Genomic DNA, 23,863 nt, shown 5'->3' with positions numbered 1-23,863 from the left:
TATATATATATATATATATATATATATATATATATATACATACACAATTATATACTATCCAGAAATAATAAATTGGATAATAATTAAAATAATATAAAGTATAAAATGGCAGGCAATTTTTTTGGAAATGAATGAAATACAAAGCCTGAAATCTATATGCCTTCTGATAAACTCTCTGTTTTTCTAAGTGTATAATATACTTACTTGATGATAATTACAAAACAGCATATATATATAGCTGTGAAATATCTTACTGTATCTGTATAATTATCCTTTATCATATGTGTATATGTACTTTATTGCAATAGTATGAATTATCAAATTACTTCAATATCAGCAGAGAGTACATAAAGGATAAGATAATATTCGGAAAGTTTTACAGTTAAACTATTTTTTAACATTTAAACCTGCTTCAATGAACTTCATTGTTTCAAATATTTGATAAATATATTTTTCTCGTATCCAATTTTATATCATATGAATTATATATACGATTTATATATTGAATTATATATATGATTAAGGGTTGCTTAATATGAATTTATTTAAAGATATATAATGCTGGCCCATTTTTTCGTAATTTTTAAATATTTATGATATTAATAACTGTTGCAAATATAGATTCTGTTGAAAACATATATAATATACTTCATATAAATAAAGTTATAAAAAAAATTAATTTTATTACATATATGCACGTGTGTTGAATAATAACACTCTTCTATCAATATATAAGGTCAAATACATTTTGATTTATATAGGCCACTTATAAGGATGTTAATTGATTTCTTACACTTTAATTCAGTTATAAAATATTTACCATTATAATAAAAAGGGATCAAATGTATATTAATTACCTAATAATTTTAAGCATTTTTTTGTTATATATGAATACAAAAAGAATTTTCTATAAATACATAAAATCAGTATTTATACGTTATATGTACGATTATGAACATTTTTATGAATTTTTATTTGAACTGTGTAAGCAGACTCGATATGGCATTGTATACTCGATTATATAATAAATATGTGCAAATTAGAAGTATCGGTATATCCAGCTTTTGAAATATATATATATATATATATAAATTTACTACATAAACATACTGAATATTATTATTAAATTCAAATTTTATGCAATAATACACATTATTATATTTTATTAATATTAAAGTGGAGAAGATGAATAATTTATATTCGGATAATATATCTCTTTAAGTAGTTTTGATGTGCTTTTTTTAAATTCAACTATTGTATAGCTTTTTTAATATAATGCAGTATTACATCTTATTGTAACAGTATAAAGAATGAAATATATCGCTTTTCAAACGTGCCATTGATTATAAAATTTATATTCTCGTGAAATGTTTTTATGGACGACAACGTTCCAGAAAACGCGGGTATAAGCATACTTCACGTATGTGATATCTGTTCAACAACCAACACAGAAATCGTTCCAATCCCAATCCGTAACCGCCGTGAGGACAAGATCCATATTTTCGCTGTAAAATAAGTAATATAAAAATTATTTAATTTATTATCTATTATTCCAAAATCATAATTTACGAGATCTTATTCTCTCTCGTATTTACCTGGTCCGTGTACCAGTAGTACGGAGTCGGATCGATATTTTCACGCTTGTAGCCTTCTAACAACTCTTCGTAATTCCAGGTACGCATCGAACCGCCGACGATTTCACCTACATTTGGCAAAAGTACATCAACGGATTCGGTTAAGCGTTCATCTTCCGCGCAACGCTGCATGTAAAATGATTTAATTTCAGTGGGGAAACGGCAAAGCAGTATGGGCTCGTTAATAGCATCAGTCATTTTCCTCTCTGGCATCTCTGGAATGTCCTACAGAAAAATGATTCTGAGATTACAGGTTTTGTCCTGAAGAGATGGTGCAAGGATATAAAGATGATATGAGAACTTATTCTTACTTCACCAAACTCGTAAAAACTACCGTCCTCTTTCGTGATATTGTTTTCTCTCAAATATTCGATCGCGTCGGTGTAGTTCATTCGTTTGAAAGGCCTCTTGGGGATTTGAAATCCGGGATTCAATTCTTGGACAAGATGACCGAACGGTGACTGTAGAACTCGTTCGACTACATCACAAATTAAATCTTCCAATCGATCAAGTAGATCATCGAACGTGATAAACGGACATTCTGCCTCGATATGCGTGTATCTGAAAAATTATAATTTAATAATTAAAGGATATTTATAAAAAGAACACAGGTAAATATACGTAGAAATTTGTATACGAACTCGGCAAGGTGGCGACGAGTTCTCGACTGTTCTGCTCGATAAGATTGCGCGACGCAATATACATCTCCCATTGCTGGAATGCAAGTTTCAAGATATAGTTGAGAACTTTGAGTAAGAAAAGCAGTTTCTCTGAAAAAGACATTAATTAATTGATTTATAACAATATACTTAAAAATTTATTGGCTAATATATACCCGAAGTAATCTAATTTGAAGAGAGTCGAGCCTCCTTCCACTTGAGTTTGCACTAAAGTTGGTGGAGTTACTTCATAATAACCACGATCTCTGTAATGATCTCTAAACGCTTGAACTAATATAGATCTCATGATTAAGATTTTTGATGTCTGAAATAGATAATAATTTTTATGATGACTTAATTTTAAAAAATTATTAATTGAAAAAGAACTTTTGTATTATACATTTTCTCCTCGAATCATTATGTGCCTATTGTCCAATTGTACATCAGGCAGAGCTTCTTCATTCAAAATTGAATCAGCCCCACCAGGAGGCGACGAGCCAATAAGTTTCCAATAATCAACATGCAATTCATGCCCGTCAGGTGCCTAAAATTAAGCGCGCGCGCACGCAATGCATATATAAATATACATTTTATCCAGATAATCAATAATGTGGGATGTAATTAACATACATTCTTCCCTTCAGGGACAATTTTTAAAGTCCCAAATAGTTGAACAGCAGCTTCAGTGGCAAGAGTCAAAGCTTCATATGTTTGACAAAGCTTATCAGTCAGTACACATTGCAGAAAACCTGTCCCATCTCGCAACATGATGAACATGAGAGCTTTACCTATGAAAATTAATTGACAAATTATCTCATAATAGAAATAAATTAAAATATATCACTTACCTTGTCTTCTTAGTCTATGAACCCATCCAAACAGTTTAACTCTTTGATCTCTGTGATTCAGAGCTTCTTTTATTTTAATTTGCTTTGCTTCTGGTAGAGATTTATCCTCTTCTGTGACAATTGCCTTAGCCTCTTCAAGATTTTTCAATCTCTTTTCTTCATCCTCCAACAACTTTTTCTCCTTCTCTTCATTTTTGTGCTGTTCTCTAACCCAAATCTTTTGTATCTTCTTTAATTGAGATTTAGATGCTGGTTCATATTCTTTACCATCTTCACGAGAATCGTGATAAATGACTGGAAAAGGTTCTTTACCAGCATGATGCATCGCTCTTAGGATGGTTTTGAAAGGGTTTTTTTCCGAACCATCTCCTGTCTTGTCACTCCCATTCTTCTCCGATGTATAAATACCTTATAAAGTATTTTTCTCATTATAATTATAAATGTTATTTAATTTTATATATAACATATGTATCATATGTAATATGTATTAATACTATATATGATATATGTATTATAATTAATATATATAATTTTTGATATTATTTCTCTTTTTATGATTGTTATTGCAATTAGATTTCTCTATTACATTATGATGCAACTTACCTATTGATGAGGATATTCTTTTATCAGACATATTGACTTGCAATCTACTTCCAAGTATGTATATGTATAACTGAATATACTGTAATGCAAAAAAAACATTAATTATTAAATTATGCTACTACTAATATTAATATATAAAAAACATAGGTTTTAAAATAAAATATAACAATAAGATAATCTTGTATTAACACGTGTATAAAGTATTTTATTAAATATGCGAAATGAAAGATATTCTCTAACCTATGTTTTTTCTTATTAGCAGATACACCAGGTAATTGAAACAATTTTAAAGAATAGTTTTTTTCACTGCAAGCTTCGACATAAATGCAATCAAATGCAACGTGTCGTCAGCAATGTTCCGCACTGTTCTTCGATCGTTGAATCCGGTGTCCGGTATGATATAGGTGCACAGGCATATATATATGTGAGATTCCATCTGTATTTATGGCAAACCCACAGTGCTCTGTGACGACTTGCGTAATCGAACATTCAAATCTTAAAATATAAATTATTAGCTTATGTCTTAATTTAGTTTTATAATTTGTTTTGTTAAATAATATTAATTGAATAACATTAAATAAGAGAGAAATAATTCTCACAATTATACAATTGAGTGCAAAAATATAATATAATATAATGTTATTAAACTTAGATAAAAATGAAAAATTATTAAATTTTTCTCATGTATGTATATATTTATTAGATCTATATAAATTTTATTAAATTATAAAAATAATGTGATATGATATAACATGATATAACAAGAATATAACAATGAAATATTTTATTAAACAAATTGATTATACATTGATTATATATATTTTCCAAAACCACAGTTGCTATCTATCTCAATTATATAATATAATAATATAGTTTAGTTATGATGTACAAAATTCTTTACTTAATAATATTTATAATATAAAGAAATTATAAGTTTCCTTAAATATATTTTTTTATGTAGAACTATACTTTTTCCTGCGTGTTTTGGCACCCTGTTCTGGTATATAAAATGTAATACACTAAAATAAAAATTCCAAATTATATATATATATATATACAGGGTGACCCATTTTAACTTAGGCAGCCAAATAACTCGAAAAATAAGCAAGATAGAGAAAAATGTTTTAGACAAAAGTTGTATGGTTTCCAGGGGGCCATAAGATGGTATCATTGGTTTGACCTTGAAGAGTCATTTGAAGGTCACGTGAAGGTCACTTCAATTTTTTTAAATGGAACATCCTATATATTTTTGTACATTCTTGTAGCTCATCTCGAGAGCTTTCCAAAACACTATAATTAAGTACATTTTCGTTAAGTACTTTTTGAGTTATGAGGCTTGAAATAATTTCTTAATTTTACATAAACCGTAAAATATCTTGTAAAATATTCATTTTTCGATTACCTTACCTTAATAGTTTTATGTACAAAATAATGAGAGGAATCAATTGGTGTAAAGAAAACACATAGTTGTTTCGAAGAAAAAATATGTAATTTGCAATTAACAATTCCATATTTTTTCTTAAAAACAACTATGTGTTTTCTTTACACCAATTGATTCCTCTCATTATTTTGTACATAAAAGTATTAAGGTAAGATAATCGAAAAATGAATATTTTACAAGATATTTTACGGTTTATGTAAAATTAAGAAATTATTTCAAGCATCATAACTCAAAAAGTACTTAACGGAAAGGTACTTAATTATAGTGTTTTGGAAAGCTCTCGAAATAAGCTACAAGAATGTACAAAAATATATAGGGTATTCCATTTAAAAAAATTGAAGTGACCTTCACGTGACCTTCAAATGACTCTTCAAGGTCAAACCAATGATACCATCTTATGGCCCCCTCGAAACCATACAACTTTTGTCTAAAACATTTTTCTCTATCTTGCTTATTTTTCGAGTTATTTGGCTGCCTAAGTTAAAATGGGTCACCCTGTATATATATATATATATATATATATATATATATATATATATATATATATATATATATATGTATATATATATATAATTTTTCTTAATTATTATAATTGTATTACGTAAGTTAAGAAAAAAAGAAAATAAACCTGCTCATCCAAGTAATCCATGAGATTAGAAAACTTGCATTTAAACCCGTGTGTCCGCAATGTATGATGCAATTCTTTAATGTTTACAGGTTCATATTGCAATATTTTATTATGTAAATCTTTATCAACATTCAGTAGTCCTGTAAAAGCTTCTGTGATGTTAGATGGATTTTCGGGTAATGATTCAGTATCAGAAAGTTCCATTTCTTTGCCAATTGAATTTTGTCCAGAACTTACATCGCTATCACTGCAATAGACACAAATAATATTGTTATATTATGACTATATAAAATATATTTTATTAAGCATTATTTGAAAAAAAATATTTAATGCTTATACTAAACCTATTTGGAGAACAAAGTACTTTGTCATCACTGTCTTCTGGATTATTTAATTTTTCCAAACTATTATTATCCACATTTCGTTTTTTTGAGGGTGGACCCTCATCTTCATCACTTGAAATTTCAGTGACTTCCTGTATTGATGTTATTTCAGCTATAGGCACTAAAGGATGAAGTTCATTATAAATATGCGTTAATAATTTTACAGCCCTGCCACGTTTTTGTACCTTTAATCCATATTTCTTCATTTCTTTCTAAAAATTAAATAAGAAAAGAAAAGAAAAATGCTAATAAGAAAGGAAAAAGCACATTCATATTTTTTATAACAGTTTATTATTATTAATAAACTTACGTTTAATTCGGGAGTTTTCATACCAATGTAATTAGGTGGAGGTGTAACATCTTTTTCAATAATTTTAAGTGCAGTTTTCGTATTTTCAATATTTTCATTATAATTACATTTAAACTGTATAGATGCATGTGTAGATATCTCTCGATTATGTAGTCTATTTATGTTAATTTGTCCCTCAGATAAGGATTTCTTTTCAAACTTTCTAATGCTTACAGAATTTTGCGTCAAAAACGTAGGATTATTATCCAAGTTTTCACAAACAGGTATGATATCATTATTCGCCATTGAATTGTTAACTCTGATATTTCCATCGTTATTTTTATTATTGCGTCTGCGTGCACTATTCTTTTTAAATTCTGTCGTATTTAATATGCTAGTTGACTGACTCTTTTCCAAAACATGCTTCCCATACATATTAACATCAACGTTTGCAAGATATATTTCATCTTCAAAATTAAAAGACGGTTTGTCCGATTTTCTTGGTTCACGAGTATTTGTTTCTAATGTAAATTCATCACGATGTTCTACATCTAGAAGTAAGTTTTCTACATTTAAAAACTCTGGACTGGAAGGTACCATAATCGGGCTTGAAATAGATTTTTCCTTTTGATCATCATTTGATTCATTAAATCTAGACTTTTTCTGCATGAAACTTATATTACAATCTATATCATTAGATGTCATCTCTGTGCTGCTAGCATTGAATTCCTCTTGATTTGATTTAGTTGAACCATTAAAATCTTTTTCCTCTTCTAAGTCTGTGATTATAGTTTTTGGAATATCCTCAATTTGGACGAATTGATTGCTTTTTTGACTTTCTATATTTTGTTTGTTATATTCTATTATTCTTTTAGACTGCTGTGTGGAATAAGGCATAATATCTTCATAATCAAAATCATCTTCCTTCAAAACGGTAGGATGATTAATACTAGAAGATATGCTTTCAACTTCTGTGTCTGATGAAACGATAATATCCGCGTCTTTTTGTGTTAAAACAATTTTATCCAGAACATTATTTTCAGTATCATTAATATTAACATTATTTTCAGTATCATTATTCTTATTGATTGAATCAGATGATATATTTTTGTGAGATAAACTATTACTTAATCCATTCCTGATTACTGCACGATAATTTGCTATACTATTATCCTTGTGATCTTTCATATATTTAGAATACATAGAAATCTCTTCCTCGTCCGTTTCTACATCCAGGACAGTTTCATTAAACGATGGATTCGCTGTTTGTGGCGAACATATTGCTGATGTCTTAGTGACTGCAATTTGTTCTGAAATATTAATATCTTTCTCATTTGGTGAAATAAAACTTTGTGTATTATTACAAGAAGATTCCATTGTCATCTTAGATATAGAAACCATATGCAAAGTATTAGTCTGTTTAATGTCTACATCATTATTAGAAAGATGAGAATAGAATTCCGGATTCTTATCGGCATACGATTGCATACGCTGTTCTATTATACTTAATCGACTAGGTTTTTTCTCTACTTCAATTGACTGTTCGACATTATCATGATAAGTTTCAGAATCTTCAGAATTGTATCTATTTATATGGAATGGATTCTTATACCTTATAGGAGATATTCCTACAGGATATTCTATATCAGAATCTAAATCTGAATCCAATTTCGCGTTTTGTCTTTCGATTTCTTCGATGAATAATGTAAGATTACTTTTCTGTTTGGTTAATTTCAAAGAAGAATCCTGAATAGATTTTGACTTGCTGCTTTGAGGAGTATCGATTATCGAATTTTCATGTATATTGTCAATGAATAGTTTTTGAGAATTTGACTCAGAATCTGAATTAATCTCCATAACATTTTGTTCATTTTTCAGATTGATAGATATATCTTTGTCTAATTGCGAATATTCTACATTCTGTCCTTTTCCAATTAATGATGTTTGACTACAAATATCAACATCTTTATCTTGTTTAATTAAACTCAGTAATATATTAATATTAGAATCTTCATGATTATTAAAATGTACTATGGATTTATGTTTCATATCAGGTGTATCGTCAAACATATCAGGCGATGCATTAGAAATTTCCGAATTTGCTGGTGTATTACTTCTGGAGTTTATTTTCTCGGATATTCTTGTCAAAGTAGATTTTTTATCTTGCAGAACACAGCAGTCCTTTACAGATATGTCATTATCTTCAAGGGAATGTAAATTATCATTAACATTCTCTTGTAATAATATTCTTTGAGAACAATGAATGTTTTCTGAGACATCACACGTACGATTCAGTGATGCATTAAAAGATTTGTCTATTTTTGAAACATTTAAAGTCTTTTCCATATCTGCATATACATTTTCTGTACTTTTTCTGCAAATTTCATGTTTGATTTCTGTTATGTTAGATTTAAATTCTTTTTGACGTAAATAAACAAATAAATCATTTACTTTGTATTTCCTTGCTAAAAATCTAATATCAGATAATGATGCATTAGAATTGAATATTTTTGAATGTTCATTGATTATTCCACAATAGACAAATTCTAGAAAGGCTAAGGCAACATCATAATCTACATCAAACCAACAAATTTTTTCTTTTGCAGTAGGGAATTCCGTATCATTGGAAATTACATCAAGCAAAATATTTGTACAACGCGCATAGAAAACTAATTTATGTGCCCAAATATGTCTGGCATTTTTTACAAATATAATAATATCGCTTGCAGAACTATCATTTAGCATATTTCTCCAGTTTGTTGCAAGAATGTCAAGAAATGTCTTTTCTTTGCAACATGTGTTGACTGCATTTGAAGAGATTAATTCTTCATTGTTATCCATTACTTCTATAGCCTTCATTTCTTTTGTTTCTAATATTTGTTTGTTATTCGAAATAATTTTATTATCTATGTTTTGTTCCATAAGTTGTTCAATATTCTGTTCTTCCTATAAAATATATTATTATATATTTCACATATATTCGTATTATATAATATTTTTTAAGTGCATATAATTTATTTTACTGGAAAGTCAATTAAAACTTACATTTAATTTTTCTTTCTTTTCTAATGGTGTGATGTAAGGCGATAGTTGCTTTACATAAAATACTTTCTGAGTTGGAGTTAATTTTGTCCTGTCCCACAATGTATTTTCCTTATAAACATAAATATTAAAGTTTATAGACACATTCAATTTGGATAATTTTCAATTACATCATGAATAAAATATAGTTACAGTTTGATGCAATTGCTGAAGTAATTGATTTTTTAGAACAATTTTCTTTTTGATGTTGTTAACTTGTTCTTCTTGTGATCTTTGAGTAAAATCTTTATAGGCCATAAGTATTTCAGCTATTCTCTCTGTTAAAATATGTTCTTTTTCAGCAGCAGTACGTTTTTGTAAAATAGTCGGTTCGATAGGTTTTCCTTCTTAAAAAACAAAAAAATTGAAAATTAAAATATGTATATAAACTTGTGTTAGTTATCAGCAATTATTGATTTCCTATCAACTATATAAATTAATTGAAAAGTACTTTTTTTAATTTTATTTGTAGGCCAATTTTTTGTTGGTGATATATTTTTACTGCTAGTAAAGCCAAAATTTTGTAATGTCGCTTTTTGAGGATATTCTACATTACTATCTGGCAACGATGAATTAGATGATATAGCTACAATTTGAGCCTCTTCCCATTCTTCCATTTCTTCTTTTTCATATAGAGATTTGGAAAGCGCTAAAGCAAGCTGAAAATCGGGATCATCGTGCGATACCTGAAATAATTTGTACTTATAAAAATTGTATTTAAAACTTACAATTTATTTGAAAACTTTTATATTATTATTGCTTTAATAATTTGAACACACCACAAAGGCTATCAACTATAATACTATATAATATTAAATAATGTTAAATTTTCGAATAGGATGTGAAAAAACACTTATTTGTTAGCATTCAAAAAATTAAATACCTACCATTTTCCGTGAAACAGGTTTTTTTTTATCTTGTAATATGGGAGCAGAGAGTAAACCTAATGATTTTCTTTCTGCAGCTTGCCGTTCTTGCAGTTCCATGGCATCCATCAATGTTTTTGTTGAAACATTATTTTTTATTGCACAACTCTTCATATGTACGGTTTGTAAATCTTCATCTTTAAGATTTTTAAAGCACAATGGACATACATAAGCTGTTTTCACATTAATCGAATTCTGTGGTGAGTCTATGTCTTTCTTTTCAGACTTAAAAAAGGATGACTCAATTGATGGTTGTTGTGCATCATGTTGAATCTTTTTATTCTGCAATAATTTATTGCTTTCGAATTTTTTCCCATTGTTAATTACTTTAGATTTAGTGCACAGCACTTTCTTTTTAGATTTATCTAAAGGTTTATTGCTCTTGATAATTTTTGCTTGCACAGTATTTTTTCTTTTTGGCGATTTAAAATCCAATATACTGTCATCATCATATGAAGATTTAGATGTGCTTGCAATACTACTTTTCTTGTTTTCAGTATCAGAATCATTAGAAAGAGAAGCTTTATTATCTATACTGTAAATAGAAGAATATCTTATGTGATTTCAAAAATATTGTGCATCATATATTATTAATATAAAAAATACTTATTTACAGGATAAAAATGAGGAAGAGTATAATGAAAAGATTGTGGAACATTTTTTTATAAATTTCAAATATTGTGTATATTTTTTATCATTATATTTTTTTTAAGGGATACATGACAATAAATCAAACTACAAAAGCTATGCAAGAAAGGCAATTTAATATATTTGACATTGTGGTACTACCTTTCTTTATAACTTTTCTTTAATCTTAATCTTCTGTTTGGACTATTAGGCTTATGCAATCTATTCTTTTCAACATCCATTATTCCTATGTAAGCTTAATTGGATGTAACGTTACTTAATTCTTATTTGCCTCAGTATCTTTTATTTGATTCTCTGGTTCAGTATTTTCTGCCAATCTAGCTTGCTGTCTCTTGTTTAGTTTATCAATAACGCTTCTCAAAACATCACTTGTCACATAATCATGTTGCATAGCAATAGCGTCTTCAGAGATTGTATATGATTCGTCGTTTAAGTATGGAACAATTCTATAATTGTAGAATAAAATTTGATTAAATTTGGATTATAAAATAAAACATAAATTGTGAACTTTAAATTGTCTATTGTGTAAATTATAAAATATAATTAAAATTATACAATGTAAATTAACATTTGACTAAATTGTAAACATAAATGTCTGATAAATAGACACATACACACATACACACACACACATATATATATACATACATGTATAAATTTAAAATAAAATAAATACTTACTTTCTTCTATAGTAAATGTACATTGCACCAACATACATAAGCGTTATAGCGGCCGATGTGATTCGGATATATTTTTGCAGCGGTGTGTTTCTCAATTGACGTAGTTTTCTGAATGTCTCATCTGCGGGGTCACGCATTTCATACAAAAAACGAAAGAAAATAATGCTATAAGGCGTATTACAAGCGACTATAATTTTATAGTAATCTTGATCTAACCTTGATCTAAGCTGTGTTCCGATATTCACTGCCAGTACCGAAAATCTATAGTACGTGATGTAGACTGCGGTCAAGGAGACGCTGAAAATTCTTTGAAGCGTTTGATTGACCAATCAGGTTAAAGAAATTTTTACTCCTTTTATCCTGATTGGTCAATCAAACGCTTCAAAGCATCTCAGCGTCTTCTTGACCGCAGCCCATGGGTCTGTTCTTTTCAGCTGCACTGCTGCACGAGTGCAATTAGTTAGAGTGAAAGAAAGTATGTTTGTTTCTTTCTAACTTATTGCACTAGTGCAGCAGTGCAGTTGAAAAGAACAGACCCATAGGCTGCGTCAAGACTGCACTACGAATGCTTTGAAACATCATTCTATCTTTGTTCTATATTCCATGAGAATAAAGATAGAATGATGTTTCAAAGCATTCGTAGCACAGTCTTGACCGCAGCCTAAATCATATTTTTTTACATCAAACGAGTATTCTCTTCATATACTTGACTGTGGTCCGAATTCATAGTGGGTGCTTTCCAATTGTTTAACACATCTTAACACAAACATACACAGGAAGGCACAAAGTGTAGCGATGTGCACGACTCAATTGGAACAAAGTTAAGTGCGACTTTCGAGTGGAGGGTTAGGATTCTTCATAACCATGTCCATCTTGATATTTTTTAATCCATGGTGAGGGTGATGAAGTGAAAAACATGTTGCACACGTAAAATTTGTGTAATTAGTTTGTAAATAATTCGAAGCAAAGTTATTAACATACATAGATATATATATGCATAATATTATATAATATATAAATAATATATAAATAAAATATATAAATGCATAATATTATATTAATATATAAATATGAATGAAAATTTAATCAGTAATAATATACCTAATCTGCAAATATGCTAAAGAAACAACTTTATTTCATTTATTAAATATAATAAAAAAATTAATTGTACAAAAACTCATTAATTCGAATTACTTACTTTAATGATACTTTTAATATTTTTATTGTTCATTTTTGTATTTAATATACTTCAGTGGTTGTCTTTTAAATAAAAAGGATAAAAGCCGTGTTCCGAAATTGCTGCCAGTTTACTGCCAGCACTGAAAATATATAATATACGTAACGTGCACTATAGAATTTGCAGTACTGGCAGTAATTTCGAGACACGGCCAAAAGGAAAAGAAAATTGCCAACATAATCGCCGTCAGTCTGCAACCGCATATTTCATTTGTCCCTAGAAAACAGAAGGTTACACAAGTTGACTAGTAGCCCTCGAGCTGAGTACGGATGTGTAAAGGTGGAAGCACATAAAATTGCAGGAGCACATAACCATAAGCATAAGAAAATTGATTGGTTCATTTTCTTATGCATATATTTGTGGACCAATCAATTTCCTTATGCTTATGGTTATGCGCCTATGCAGTTTTATGTGCTTTTACCTTCAAGTTGTGTCGGCAGTTACGGCAATTGGAACGCGACTTGTGTCGCCGTGTGCATAAAAGTGTCTAGGGATATCTCAATTGGAAAGCACCCAGTCGTTTCTCAAATCTTAAGACTAGAGAATTTCTTTGAGCTATCTTATTCAACCAATGAAATGGTCGCATTAGGATAGATTTAAGAAATTCTCTAGTCTTAAGATTTGAGAAACGACTATGAATTCGGACCTGTGATTGGTCAATCTCTTAAGGCTTAAGGCTTAAATTGCCTATTGTAGACCCGGCCTTAAAGCAGAAACCAATGGCCGCATTCAGCGGACTCAACAGTAAAGTAATTATAAAGGTGGAAGCACATAAAATTGCAGGAGCGCATTACCATAAGCATAAGAAAATTGATTGGTTCATTTTCTTATGCATATATTTGTGGACCAATCAATTTTCTTATGCTTATGGTTATGTGCTCCTGCAATTTTATGTGCTTCCACCTTAAATCTATTCTCTCTTCCTACATATATCGTATGTATATATATAGAATGTATTCCACTTATCTCGTTTGCAAGCATTATCTGTCTTTGTATCATCAATCTCAGAGATTCAAGCACGGATTATGATAAACAAATAATACAAACAGATGCAAGGATTAAATATTATTGCAGAAAGTTACTGTTGTGCATAATTAATTACGCACAATGTCCTGTCAAATTAAAGGAATAGCAAATATACCAGATATAGATAATGTTAAGAAATTACTTTATGGCAATGCCATTAGCAAATGTAAGTTTTGCTTGATATAATCAAATTGATAGAATCATGTGATGTGTGTATATTTGAATATATTCTTAAATTTTAGTTGAATATGTACCAAGCAATGAATTACCTCTTCAAGACTGTCATATATCATTGTCATCGGTTGGAGATGTATTTGTGATGGCTTGGAATACAAAAATGATTATATTCATTTGTAAGTGTAAATTTTATGTCTCATATTATTTATATCATATTTTATGTCTCATGTGATGATATGTGTTTATCATATGTGCAATCTTTATTGATGACATACATGTATAATCTAAGATTAACAATGTATTTAAAATGAAAAATAATTTATATATGAAAATAATTTATTGATGAAAAATAATTTATATATGTATATATTTTTTTTATAAACAAGATATTTTAAATACTCTTTAATCTGTTTATAGCAAAATGGGATTCGCAAGAATTAGATGAAATAAAAAATAAATTTCATATAACATGGGATGGAGAAATAACAAAGGAACAGAAGTGAGTAATATTTTTAAATCACACTAAAAATATTATTCCATTTATAACAGAGATATTTTTTTCAGTGAATGGACAACATCAGTGATCTGCTTACCTCTAATATCTTTAGGAAAGGCTAGTGGTCCAGATTGGACATGTATAGCTGTTGGATATAATACAGGCTTTGTTAGATTCTACACAGAAGTAAGAGCTTAATTTTTATTATTCTTTTATCATTAATTTTTTATACCAATTTCTTTCATATTAGACAGGTGCATTGCTCTTTGAAGAACAGATTCACAATGAATCAGTCCTAGGAATAAAATGTCAATCATTCTCTTTACCAAGGCATGTTGGAGATACTGGCTGCAGCGAAGAAATTTATATATCATATAATAGTGGTGTCTGTATATTACAGGGATTTCCATTATTTTCAACTTTACGTGCATGTAGAAATCATTTAGCTAGAGGTATACATTCTCTGTTCCTTGTTACATTTATTTAAATTTTAATTTAATCTTAATTTAATATTTTCCTTTTTATAGTTCAAGCTAATTGCAATGATTTACCCCCAGTTCCAAACTTATCATGTAAAAAATGGGCGTTTAAAAATCAAGATATTGCAAATGATTCAGAAGTAATTGGCATAACGTCAATAAATAGTTTTGATCATTTAATGACAGCTTCAATTTGCGGCGGATATAATGCAATGTATAGATCTAGCGCTCCACAACACAATTTAGTCGTTGCAACAGGAAAACGACCATTTGTAGGATTTCATTATGCATTGGAAGGTGGTAATGCACCAGTTCTATCGGATGTTGCCATTGCTATGGCTAGCAAATTGGCTAATGCTATTGGTACTGCTGTTCCGTAAGTATAACTATGTATATATTATATAATATTTTCAAATAAACTTTTTCAAAGAGACTTATTGCAACTAATACTTCTACATTACTGAACTAATACATTAATTTCGTTTTAGATGGTTTCGTGGCAGTTCAAAGAATACAACATCTGATGCATCAAAAGGTAACATTCAGGAATCTGTAGAGACAATGAGCTGTCGGTTTGGTTTAAGTGATATTATGAGAGAAGGTGATTGCATTGTCTGCAGTCCAAATAAAATGTTATCAGTAATATCGGACGCTATGGGCAGAGTGTTACTTATAAATAACAAGAAAGGCGTAGCTATTAGAATGTGGAAAGGATATCGCGATGCTCAGTGTGGTTGGATTGAAGTTACTGAAGAGAAAGATCGTGGAATTCACAGGAATATCAATAAATCTAGACGAAAAACCTTATTGCGCACCGCGTTATTTTTAGTCATTTATGCGCCAAAGAAGGGTGTGATAGACATTTGGAATGTGCAGCAGGGTCCAAAGATTACTACCTTTACCGCTAGTAAAAATGGACGGTAAGTTATAATCGTTGTATCATTCTTTTTGCTTCTTTTTTTACTATATTCTCTATCTTTTTTGTATTTTATTTATCGAATACAAGATTATTAATCTAATATATTTTTTCTTATAGACTACTATATATTAATTATGGCTTTCTGGGTGCAAACGATAACGCTACCTTGTCAAAGAATAAAGCACAATACTCGTGTGTGTTTATGGATCCACTTGGAGGATTAAAAGAGATTTGTGTTCCATTTCATTTTGCACTTAATAGTAAAAATGGAAAACGTGCACGCGATATACATCTACTTAGGAAATTGAGAACATACTTAAGGGAAGAAGAATTTAATGAAGAAAAATTAGTTGCTGAAGTTACTACCACCTGCCTGGGATTAAAGACGAATGAAATTAAAGTACAGACAATAGAAGTCTTAATGAACAGCAAACATATTTTGCCAGATGCTTTGCTTGCTGCAATAAATTGTTTTGTGATAAAAGGTATGTGTGTATATGTAATGCATAAGTATATATGTGTGCATATATGATGTTTTGTTAATGTTACAGAAGAAGAAAAAGAAGAAGAATTAGAACCTACTGCTAAAATGCTTCATCAGTTGACAATGCAATTACGGCAAATAATTACATTTTATAAATATGTTAAGGCTCAACTTGACATTCCCCCTGAATATAATATTGTTACAGCTGATAATGCACCGAGTTCTAAACATTTATCTTTGATATTATTGACTTCGGAACGAGAAGTACATCGTATTATTAAATTAGCCAAGATGATAAATAGTTTTAAGGATACTAATGTTTCAACAGAAACTAAAGTTAAATTTAAAGAGGACGAAAAAATATTTTTCAATTTTTTATCGTGTTTTGAATTCGGCTCGTCAAAATCCATTGGACTACGAAAAGACTTAAAAGAGGAAAAAATAAACGACATTTGTAAGTTGTATATTTTATAATGACTATAACTATACTGTTATTGCATTAAATATGATACAATTTTTAGCGCGACTAATATATCAAGGATGGATGTACTCGAATGATGTAAAAGAGAAATGGCAACAAGCTGCTAAAGATAGTAACATTCAACCATTTAATTTCATGGAACTGGCATTAATATATTGGACGCATAAAGAAGAAATTATATCTTTAGAAATCGAACTGAAACGCTTCACGCAACTTCTGCATGTTATTTGTTTGTTAACTGGTAGGTTTTGGCTAAGAAATGCTATATAATATTTGACATATATAGAATTTAATTAACTTAAATTTTATAGATGTGGAAGATATATGTGTTGAATATAACGAAGTTTCTCTCTGGTGGAAAAACGTACGGACTCTTTTAACAGAATCTACAAAACCTTTTAACGCGCTTACTGCTGCATTAGCATGCAGAGCAATTGCTATGATTCTGGAGAAGTATAAAGAGAAATTGCAGAATCAAAAATTGTTGGAGACTAATGGCAACGAAAGTGAAGACAATAAAAATATGAATAACATAACTAATATAGATGAAACAGAAAATAAACTGAGTGACATCACACCAGATGATGAAACATATAGTTCAATTAGTGAATGGGAAAATGTTAGCAATGACACCTGTCAATTTACATTATTAATTGGAAATCTTGAAGATATTACTATTTTAAGTGCTGTTATTAGGTATATATTCTAATAATCAAATTATATAAATATAATTTCTCTGTAATAATAAACATTATTTTAATTTTAGTCAGCAAGTTATACCGGACGAAACAACACAATTCTTCACTTTACCGTTTACAAAAAATGATATTTCTTTAGCATCGATTCTTGCCAAAGGAAAAGGTAAATTATTTAAACTTGTTATTTTTATCAGTGTATATTCTTAGTCGTATTTATTTAATAGTATTGTACTCTCTCTTTTTATAGTTCTTTTTCTACTCTTTATTCGTTTGTATCAGGTTCTGTCTCTGAACTGGTTGCAAAATGGCTCAGTACAACAGGTATCGATCCAGTACGATTAATCGACACAACTGATGTGGAATTCGATCAGTTGCAATTATCAATAGATTCTTTACAATTGACTGATGCACTGGACGAAGCAACTGCCATTGAAGTATCTCAACAGGAACAACAAAAACTTCTTTCATTATCGGTAGAAATTGGAGATGAAGCAAAAACTAATATGACAACAGAAGCATATATATTAGGCAAGAAATCCACTTGAGAGAAATCACTATTTTTGTTTTTGTGTAATTTTAATCTCTTCTTTTTTTCTAGATAAAATGATTCTACTTAAACGCCATTTTCCATACAGTTTAACAAGTAGTGTTTTACTGGCCAATTTATGCTGGGAGTTTGCTATGTCGTGGAATAAAGATGTTACTCAATTAGACTTGCTTGCAGCTGCCTTAACTGTTTTACGACAAATACCTATGAAAAATATGAAACATGGTAGGCTGCATTTTTATATTGTTTTTATTTTAAGATGAATATTTATATAGATGTAAAATATTTTTAAGATGAATATTTATATAGATGTGTTATATGTATTTGTTTAATAGGCGTTTGTTGTCTACTTTGGACGCTTCATATAAAAAAAAGAATGGAAGCGGCGGCGAAACTGATGAATAAGCTCGGGAAATTGCCAAAGGAAAGATTATGCATGCAAGATATTGGTTTGTCTGACATTCAACTGACAACATTTTTACAGCACTGTGTCACTTTCTTGGATATATTTGTTGATGTTAGTATATAGAAAATGTAGAGAGAATTGTGTAAAAATTGTTGAATGAAAAATGCAGCTAAAAATCGTAAATTATTAAGTGGATTTTAATATATAAAATGTTCCAAGAACATCGGATGTTCTTTTAATAGTTTAATGCTCTGATCAATTTGAGATAATTTATTTCTTAGCGAAAATGTCGAGGCATTTGAATTATAAATGATTGAAAAAAAATTTTTTCATGAACTAAACTTTTCGTGAAGTCAAAAGATGAACAAAATTATATTATTTTCAATTTTAAATGTAAAATTTATTTTTTTATTAAAGAATATTCAATAATTTTAAATATTCCATAGAATAATGTAAAGAAATATTAATTTATACTATGCAGGATGAAATACTTCAACGAGGAGATGGTACAACAATAAAGTCAGAAGAATTGTGGGACGGACATCCTGGTGGACCACAACCTTTTGCCACACTAGCTATTTCTCAAATGCCAGCTTGGTATGATTTGGTCTTATTACACGTACAAGTGGCAAATGTTCTGTACATGATGGCGTGTCTCAATTTGAAAATGTTAAAACCACTGAATAATTTGTTCGAGTCTGTAGTAAGTAAAGCACGCGATTTAGTGCGCGAGTATACAAATACATATACATATATGAACGTATTTGTTCGCTATATTTGTGTAGGTACAGCCCTATCTCTTTCAAGACATAACGGATAAAGCGATGCTCACGTGGTACCGAGACGACAAAAGAGATAATACGCGTACAGAATTTTTATGTAGAGTAATTACAGCGTCAATGGAATTTATTCATCGCGAAACCACCGACGGTGTGACGATTAGTTCATCACAGGCTATTTCGTGGATGAACAAATGTCAGGCATTGGCGTCAATCTGGAAAATTAATAATGATGAATTAAGAATACATCAAGCCTGTCAATTATATATAAACGGTTTTGATCGTTTAGCAGAAGAGGTAAGTGTATATAACAAACCATTTTTTTTAATTATTTGTACATATATATACTCATAACATATGTGTAATTAGGTAACTGTAGCAGTAACCGATATCGAACGTTTGGCTGCAAACTTATTACCTATAGCTGGAAGAAGAATGATGGCATATCTCTCGAAAACACCTAATCTCTTGGAAGAAATGTCACAAATGAGTCCAGCGCTTACGAGATATTTGGAAAATCTGGTAAGTTGATGCACAAATCTGTTGATATGTTTTTATCGAATATTTTTAGTTTTTCTGACCGTATAATTTTCCTCAGAATGTGCCTGAAATAGTCTGTACGAATTGTTCGAATGTCGACACTGTGGAACTGATTCGACGAATATCTGTGCATTTACCTAAAACTCACTGTGATTATCATATTGCGCAATTGATGTTGGATGCAACATTTATTTATGAGGGTAATAATTAGTTTCTGATTTTTTTGTAAACTAGGTCCTGTGATATTACGAAGCATGAAACCGCCATACACGAGATTTTATCAGAAATTGTATAATTTGTATATACTGAACAACGAAACGCGATAATAATTGTAATCATTGTCAATCTATCAATGAAAAGACAAGTTACGCCTTTGTCGTAATAGTAATAAAAAGAGTGATAATCAAGCTGCAAAGTTATAAGAATAAATGATGTAAACTGTGTTATTTTCTTTTCGGGACATTCGACACATTTTTATTAAGCGAAAATATGAACAATCTTGATATGATGTTCATTATCTCTGAAGCGCACTTTATATTAATGTGTATATTTGTACATAATATTGTTATAATGCTGTTTTATCACAGGACATTAATTGTTCTTGTTCTAAAAGATGCATATATATATAATAATTTATCTGGGAAGGAAGGAAGATTAGAACATTTATCAATTTTTTAAAAATTTGAAAATCATTGAGTTTAAATATTTTAATTATTCTATTATTCTATTATATATCTATAATCAAATATAATATTTCTTTTGAACATATATTTTTTAAGAATAATTATCTCTAAAAAGTTTTTCTTGAAGGATCTGTAATATTTAATGTATAACATATACATTATATATATATATATATATATATATATATATATATATATATATATATATATATATATATATATATAAGGAATACGTTAAATATTACATATTTTTCACCATTGTATCATATATAAACTAGTAATTTATTAAAATAATATATTTCGAAGAATGCTTAATGAAATCGTCGTACAATTGTTCTCAATGTCAGTGGGATTTTAAGTATATTCTGTTTACCACGTGCAATTCAATTGCTTGCATTCAAGGTACACTCTTTAAATATTAAATAGATTTACATCGATTATGCGTTATATTTTTAAAAACGAATTACGAAACCTTGATATTGTTGCTTTGTGATGGTTTCCCAATTTGTAAATTCGCAATGATGTATTTGGCTACCCGGACTACCCACTGATGTTAACCACTGTGCCCTGAAAATTGAATATTTATTTAATGTTATATTGTGTTAGGAGAACAATTATAAACGCTGTTTTGCTGAACTGATATATAAAGTGCAATGGATATCATGTGATACTTCTGAATATATTTGAACGCTACGTCATTTGTTTACATAAAATATATAGTTTTTCTACAGATACATATTGGTTAAAAACCGCGAACGGTGCTCGATTTCAAGTTTAAGAAGGTCATATATTTGTCGTGTTGCCAATTGCATCGTTGACATCGTTACCAAACAACGAACATCCATCAAGAGTGAATGTACGTTTTGTCTATATATATGAATGCATTTGCCACACACGGTGCTTTCTTCACACGCTCCGAAATTATAATTAGCGACTCTAATCAGACCGAGTTCAGATATTTTTATATTACGTTAATATCGAGATGAAGTCTTTGTGTAATCGATTGAAATGGCACATGATTAATTAATGATATATATCTCTCTTTCTTTCACGATCGCAATCGAAGAAACGGTTCAGTAGGTCTGGCTCGCATCTCTAAATAACAAGTATTTTATATATCTCTTTTTAACAACTCTTTTGCCAAGGGCAAATGCATTCTATTTTGCCCTCCTATTAAAGCATATGTACTTGTTCACGCGAATTGAGATTCAGCTCGATTAACTTCTATTTCAAGATTTTTCGCAAGACTTGAAATTATTATTCGTGTAAGATGGTCCATGTTCAGGCGTCTTTGAACGACAACGATGCTTCGACGCGGTGACGTAGTGACGTAGCGATGAAGGAAACAGGTGATGCGCCGTCATTATTTCATTAAAGTCGTTATTAAAGTCAGTTTTCGACATACCGCTCGTTACGCTGCAATTGTTAGTCAAGGACGGTCGAGGAACCGCAGAGATACACATCGTTTATCTCACATTTATATGTTCCAACTAATAATTTTAAAACTGTTAGAGAGAGTTTATTTATGGATGCAATTTTTAAGACTCACATCTGATCGACGAACGCCCGAAGTCCTTGCATCTTCCCAAGGATCGTGCCAGTTTTACTGTTTTTCACCCAACCGCAAATTCCCAATTGCATACATATATCTCTCACGTACTTCGGAAAATATACACCTGCAAGGATCATTAAAGACTTTTAAGATTCTCTACAAGATGCGGGATAAAGAGATGCCAAATGCTTATATAAACAAATGCATATAATTACGTGTTTACGCTTCTATATACTTATATTAGACTAAAATACTAAAACGGAGATACACTTATTAAAGTGTAAGTGCCAAGAGTATATTTTATCGAATGCAAATATGTAAAATGCTTTAACAAGAACAAGTAAAAACCAAATAGATTCATTAATATTTAATAGATTAATGAACCTTAACGATACAGGACAATGCTTGGAAATGAAAAAAATTAATACGCGACGAGCGAGATAAATGATTCGCATAAATAATTGTACAGAATCATGTTTACTATCTGTCTCTTACACGAAACATTATAAATGAAGAGATACGATGTAGATGAATAGCTGAGATTTAAACTACTTAGCGTAACAAGTGAAAAAATCCTGATTCGAGTGAACATTCGATACTCACCCTGCACTTTTCCAAAAACCTCGAATTCGACGGATACCAATGGTTCCCGGCAAAGAGGATCATCCGCCGCCATCCTGTTCAAGCTTTAACAAAATCTTGCGTTCGTCTGCAATTCTGTGTCTCGAGTGATGGGATTTTCAAAGATTAAACTTGAATGCACAGTAAAGATACGGAATATCCCGAGGCTGCAGCCTCGTCGATCAGACACTCGTTCTCTCTCTATCCCCTGTTATAATGATGTTTCACCTTTCGCCACGACTCACCTCACTGACTGATTCTTGTTGCACGATGTTCGCGTCGCCGTGTTTCCTCAAATAGATCACCCCACCATGTTGACATTGATTGGATCACGATCGATTGAGAGTTGATCAACAGTTTATGATCCTTTTGAAAATCCAGTTACATTATTCGAGTGCGAGACCAAGGGATTTCTCCCTATCTTGATTTAATACACAATTAAAAATGTTACGAAAATATTTTAAGAGTATTTTTACTATTTTTAGTATTGATAAAATTGAAAGTGCATACTCTATTATGAGAAACTTGTTTCATAAAAGCATGAGTGGAATTGCAATGAAAGAAGAATCGATAACCGATGATGGAACCAATTTTGAGATACATAAATAGAAGAATAATTCCTCCTGCCTTGTCAACGCGCACAAGGGAGTTGTTCATTGTGGAAACATTAAATGTAGGCCAGGGGAGCAAGCATTTATCGTCGAACTAAGCACTTCCTATCCATCATGCTTGCCGTCTATTGTCCCGTCATTATCTCGGCTAATTAGTTATTACAGTACGCTATGACATAGTAATTGCCCGAAAGCGAGCACAAGAGCAAAAAGTACGGGGTGTACACAGGATACGGGAGAGAGGGTTCTACTTATAATGATCCTGTTCAATCTATTATGTCAGCGTTCAAGGTCCCGTTCGATGTTA

General features: G+C 30.1%; 4 protein-coding genes across 7 annotated transcripts; 1 reads left to right on the top strand and 3 right to left on the bottom strand.

Moving 5' to 3' along the window:
- Positions 1-822: 822 nt before the first annotated feature.
- Asnrs (asparagine--tRNA ligase) lies at positions 823-4,194 on the bottom strand. The gene is made up of 10 exons (XM_083077766.1): positions 3,985-4,194; positions 3,745-3,823; positions 3,142-3,549; positions 2,924-3,081; positions 2,694-2,837; positions 2,470-2,618; positions 2,276-2,404; positions 1,946-2,195; positions 1,596-1,859; positions 823-1,505 (listed from the first exon to the last, which is right to left on the bottom strand). Exons 2-10 carry the CDS (start codon positions 3,773-3,775, stop codon positions 1,374-1,376), a joined length of 1,665 nt encoding a protein of 554 aa, XP_082933892.1. The 5' UTR covers positions 3,776-3,823; positions 3,985-4,194; the 3' UTR covers positions 823-1,373.
- Positions 4,195-4,513: 319 nt separating this feature from the next.
- Positions 4,514-13,185, bottom strand: LOC145977677 (uncharacterized). 3 transcript variants are annotated; one of them, XM_083109788.1, is made up of 13 exons: positions 13,019-13,185; positions 12,527-12,692; positions 12,037-12,081; positions 11,821-11,941; positions 11,282-11,586; positions 10,454-11,027; positions 10,018-10,252; positions 9,720-9,913; positions 9,531-9,638; positions 6,507-9,431; positions 6,158-6,408; positions 5,814-6,060; positions 4,514-4,763 (listed from the first exon to the last, which is right to left on the bottom strand). In XM_083109788.1, exons 5-13 carry the CDS (start codon positions 11,359-11,361, stop codon positions 4,698-4,700), a joined length of 4,680 nt encoding a protein of 1,559 aa, XP_082965914.1. In that variant the 5' UTR covers positions 11,362-11,586; positions 11,821-11,941; positions 12,037-12,081; positions 12,527-12,692; positions 13,019-13,185; the 3' UTR covers positions 4,514-4,697. The 3 variants fall into 3 exon arrangements, with proteins under 3 accessions (XP_082965914.1, XP_082965915.1, XP_082933886.1); XM_083109789.1 differs by lacking the exons at positions 12,037-12,081; positions 12,527-12,692; positions 13,019-13,185 and having other exon boundaries at positions 9,720-9,910; positions 11,821-12,030; XM_083077760.1 differs by lacking the exons at positions 4,514-4,763; positions 12,037-12,081; positions 12,527-12,692; positions 13,019-13,185 and having other exon boundaries at positions 5,921-6,060; positions 6,178-6,408; positions 11,821-12,030.
- Positions 13,186-13,990: 805 nt separating this feature from the next.
- Positions 13,991-21,435, top strand: Rab3-gap (Rab3 GTPase activating protein). 2 transcript variants are annotated; one of them, XM_083109775.1, is made up of 20 exons: positions 13,991-14,249; positions 14,326-14,436; positions 14,678-14,759; positions 14,825-14,942; positions 15,007-15,208; positions 15,284-15,611; positions 15,724-16,155; positions 16,272-16,639; positions 16,706-17,092; positions 17,160-17,360; positions 17,431-17,815; positions 17,886-17,980; positions 18,097-18,345; positions 18,416-18,589; positions 18,700-18,881; positions 19,252-19,473; positions 19,556-19,846; positions 19,919-20,071; positions 20,148-20,238; positions 20,324-21,435. In XM_083109775.1, the coding sequence occupies exons 1-20, from the start codon at positions 14,165-14,167 to the stop codon at positions 20,413-20,415; spliced, it is 4,248 nt and encodes a 1,415-aa protein (XP_082965901.1). In that variant the 5' UTR covers positions 13,991-14,164; the 3' UTR covers positions 20,416-21,435. The 2 variants fall into 2 exon arrangements, with proteins under 2 accessions (XP_082965901.1, XP_082965902.1); XM_083109776.1 differs by having other exon boundaries at positions 13,992-14,249; positions 20,148-21,435.
- On the bottom strand, positions 21,054-23,212 carry LOC145977676 (acylphosphatase-2). The gene is made up of 3 exons (XM_083109787.1): positions 22,928-23,212; positions 22,322-22,448; positions 21,054-21,339 (listed from the first exon to the last, which is right to left on the bottom strand). Exons 1-3 carry the CDS (start codon positions 22,998-23,000, stop codon positions 21,225-21,227), a joined length of 315 nt encoding a protein of 104 aa, XP_082965913.1. The 5' UTR covers positions 23,001-23,212; the 3' UTR covers positions 21,054-21,224.
- Positions 23,213-23,863: the final 651 nt, after the last annotated feature.

The sequence above is a fragment of the Camponotus vicinus genome, unplaced genomic scaffold, assembly GCF_025532165.1.
Source record: "Camponotus vicinus isolate PSW18456_S1 unplaced genomic scaffold, iyCamVici1.0 SCAF_1, whole genome shotgun sequence".
NCBI lineage: Eukaryota > Metazoa > Arthropoda > Insecta > Hymenoptera > Formicidae > Camponotus > Camponotus vicinus.
Note: the sequence above shows the minus strand (reverse complement) of the source record. Positions and strands in the feature narration are given on the sequence as shown.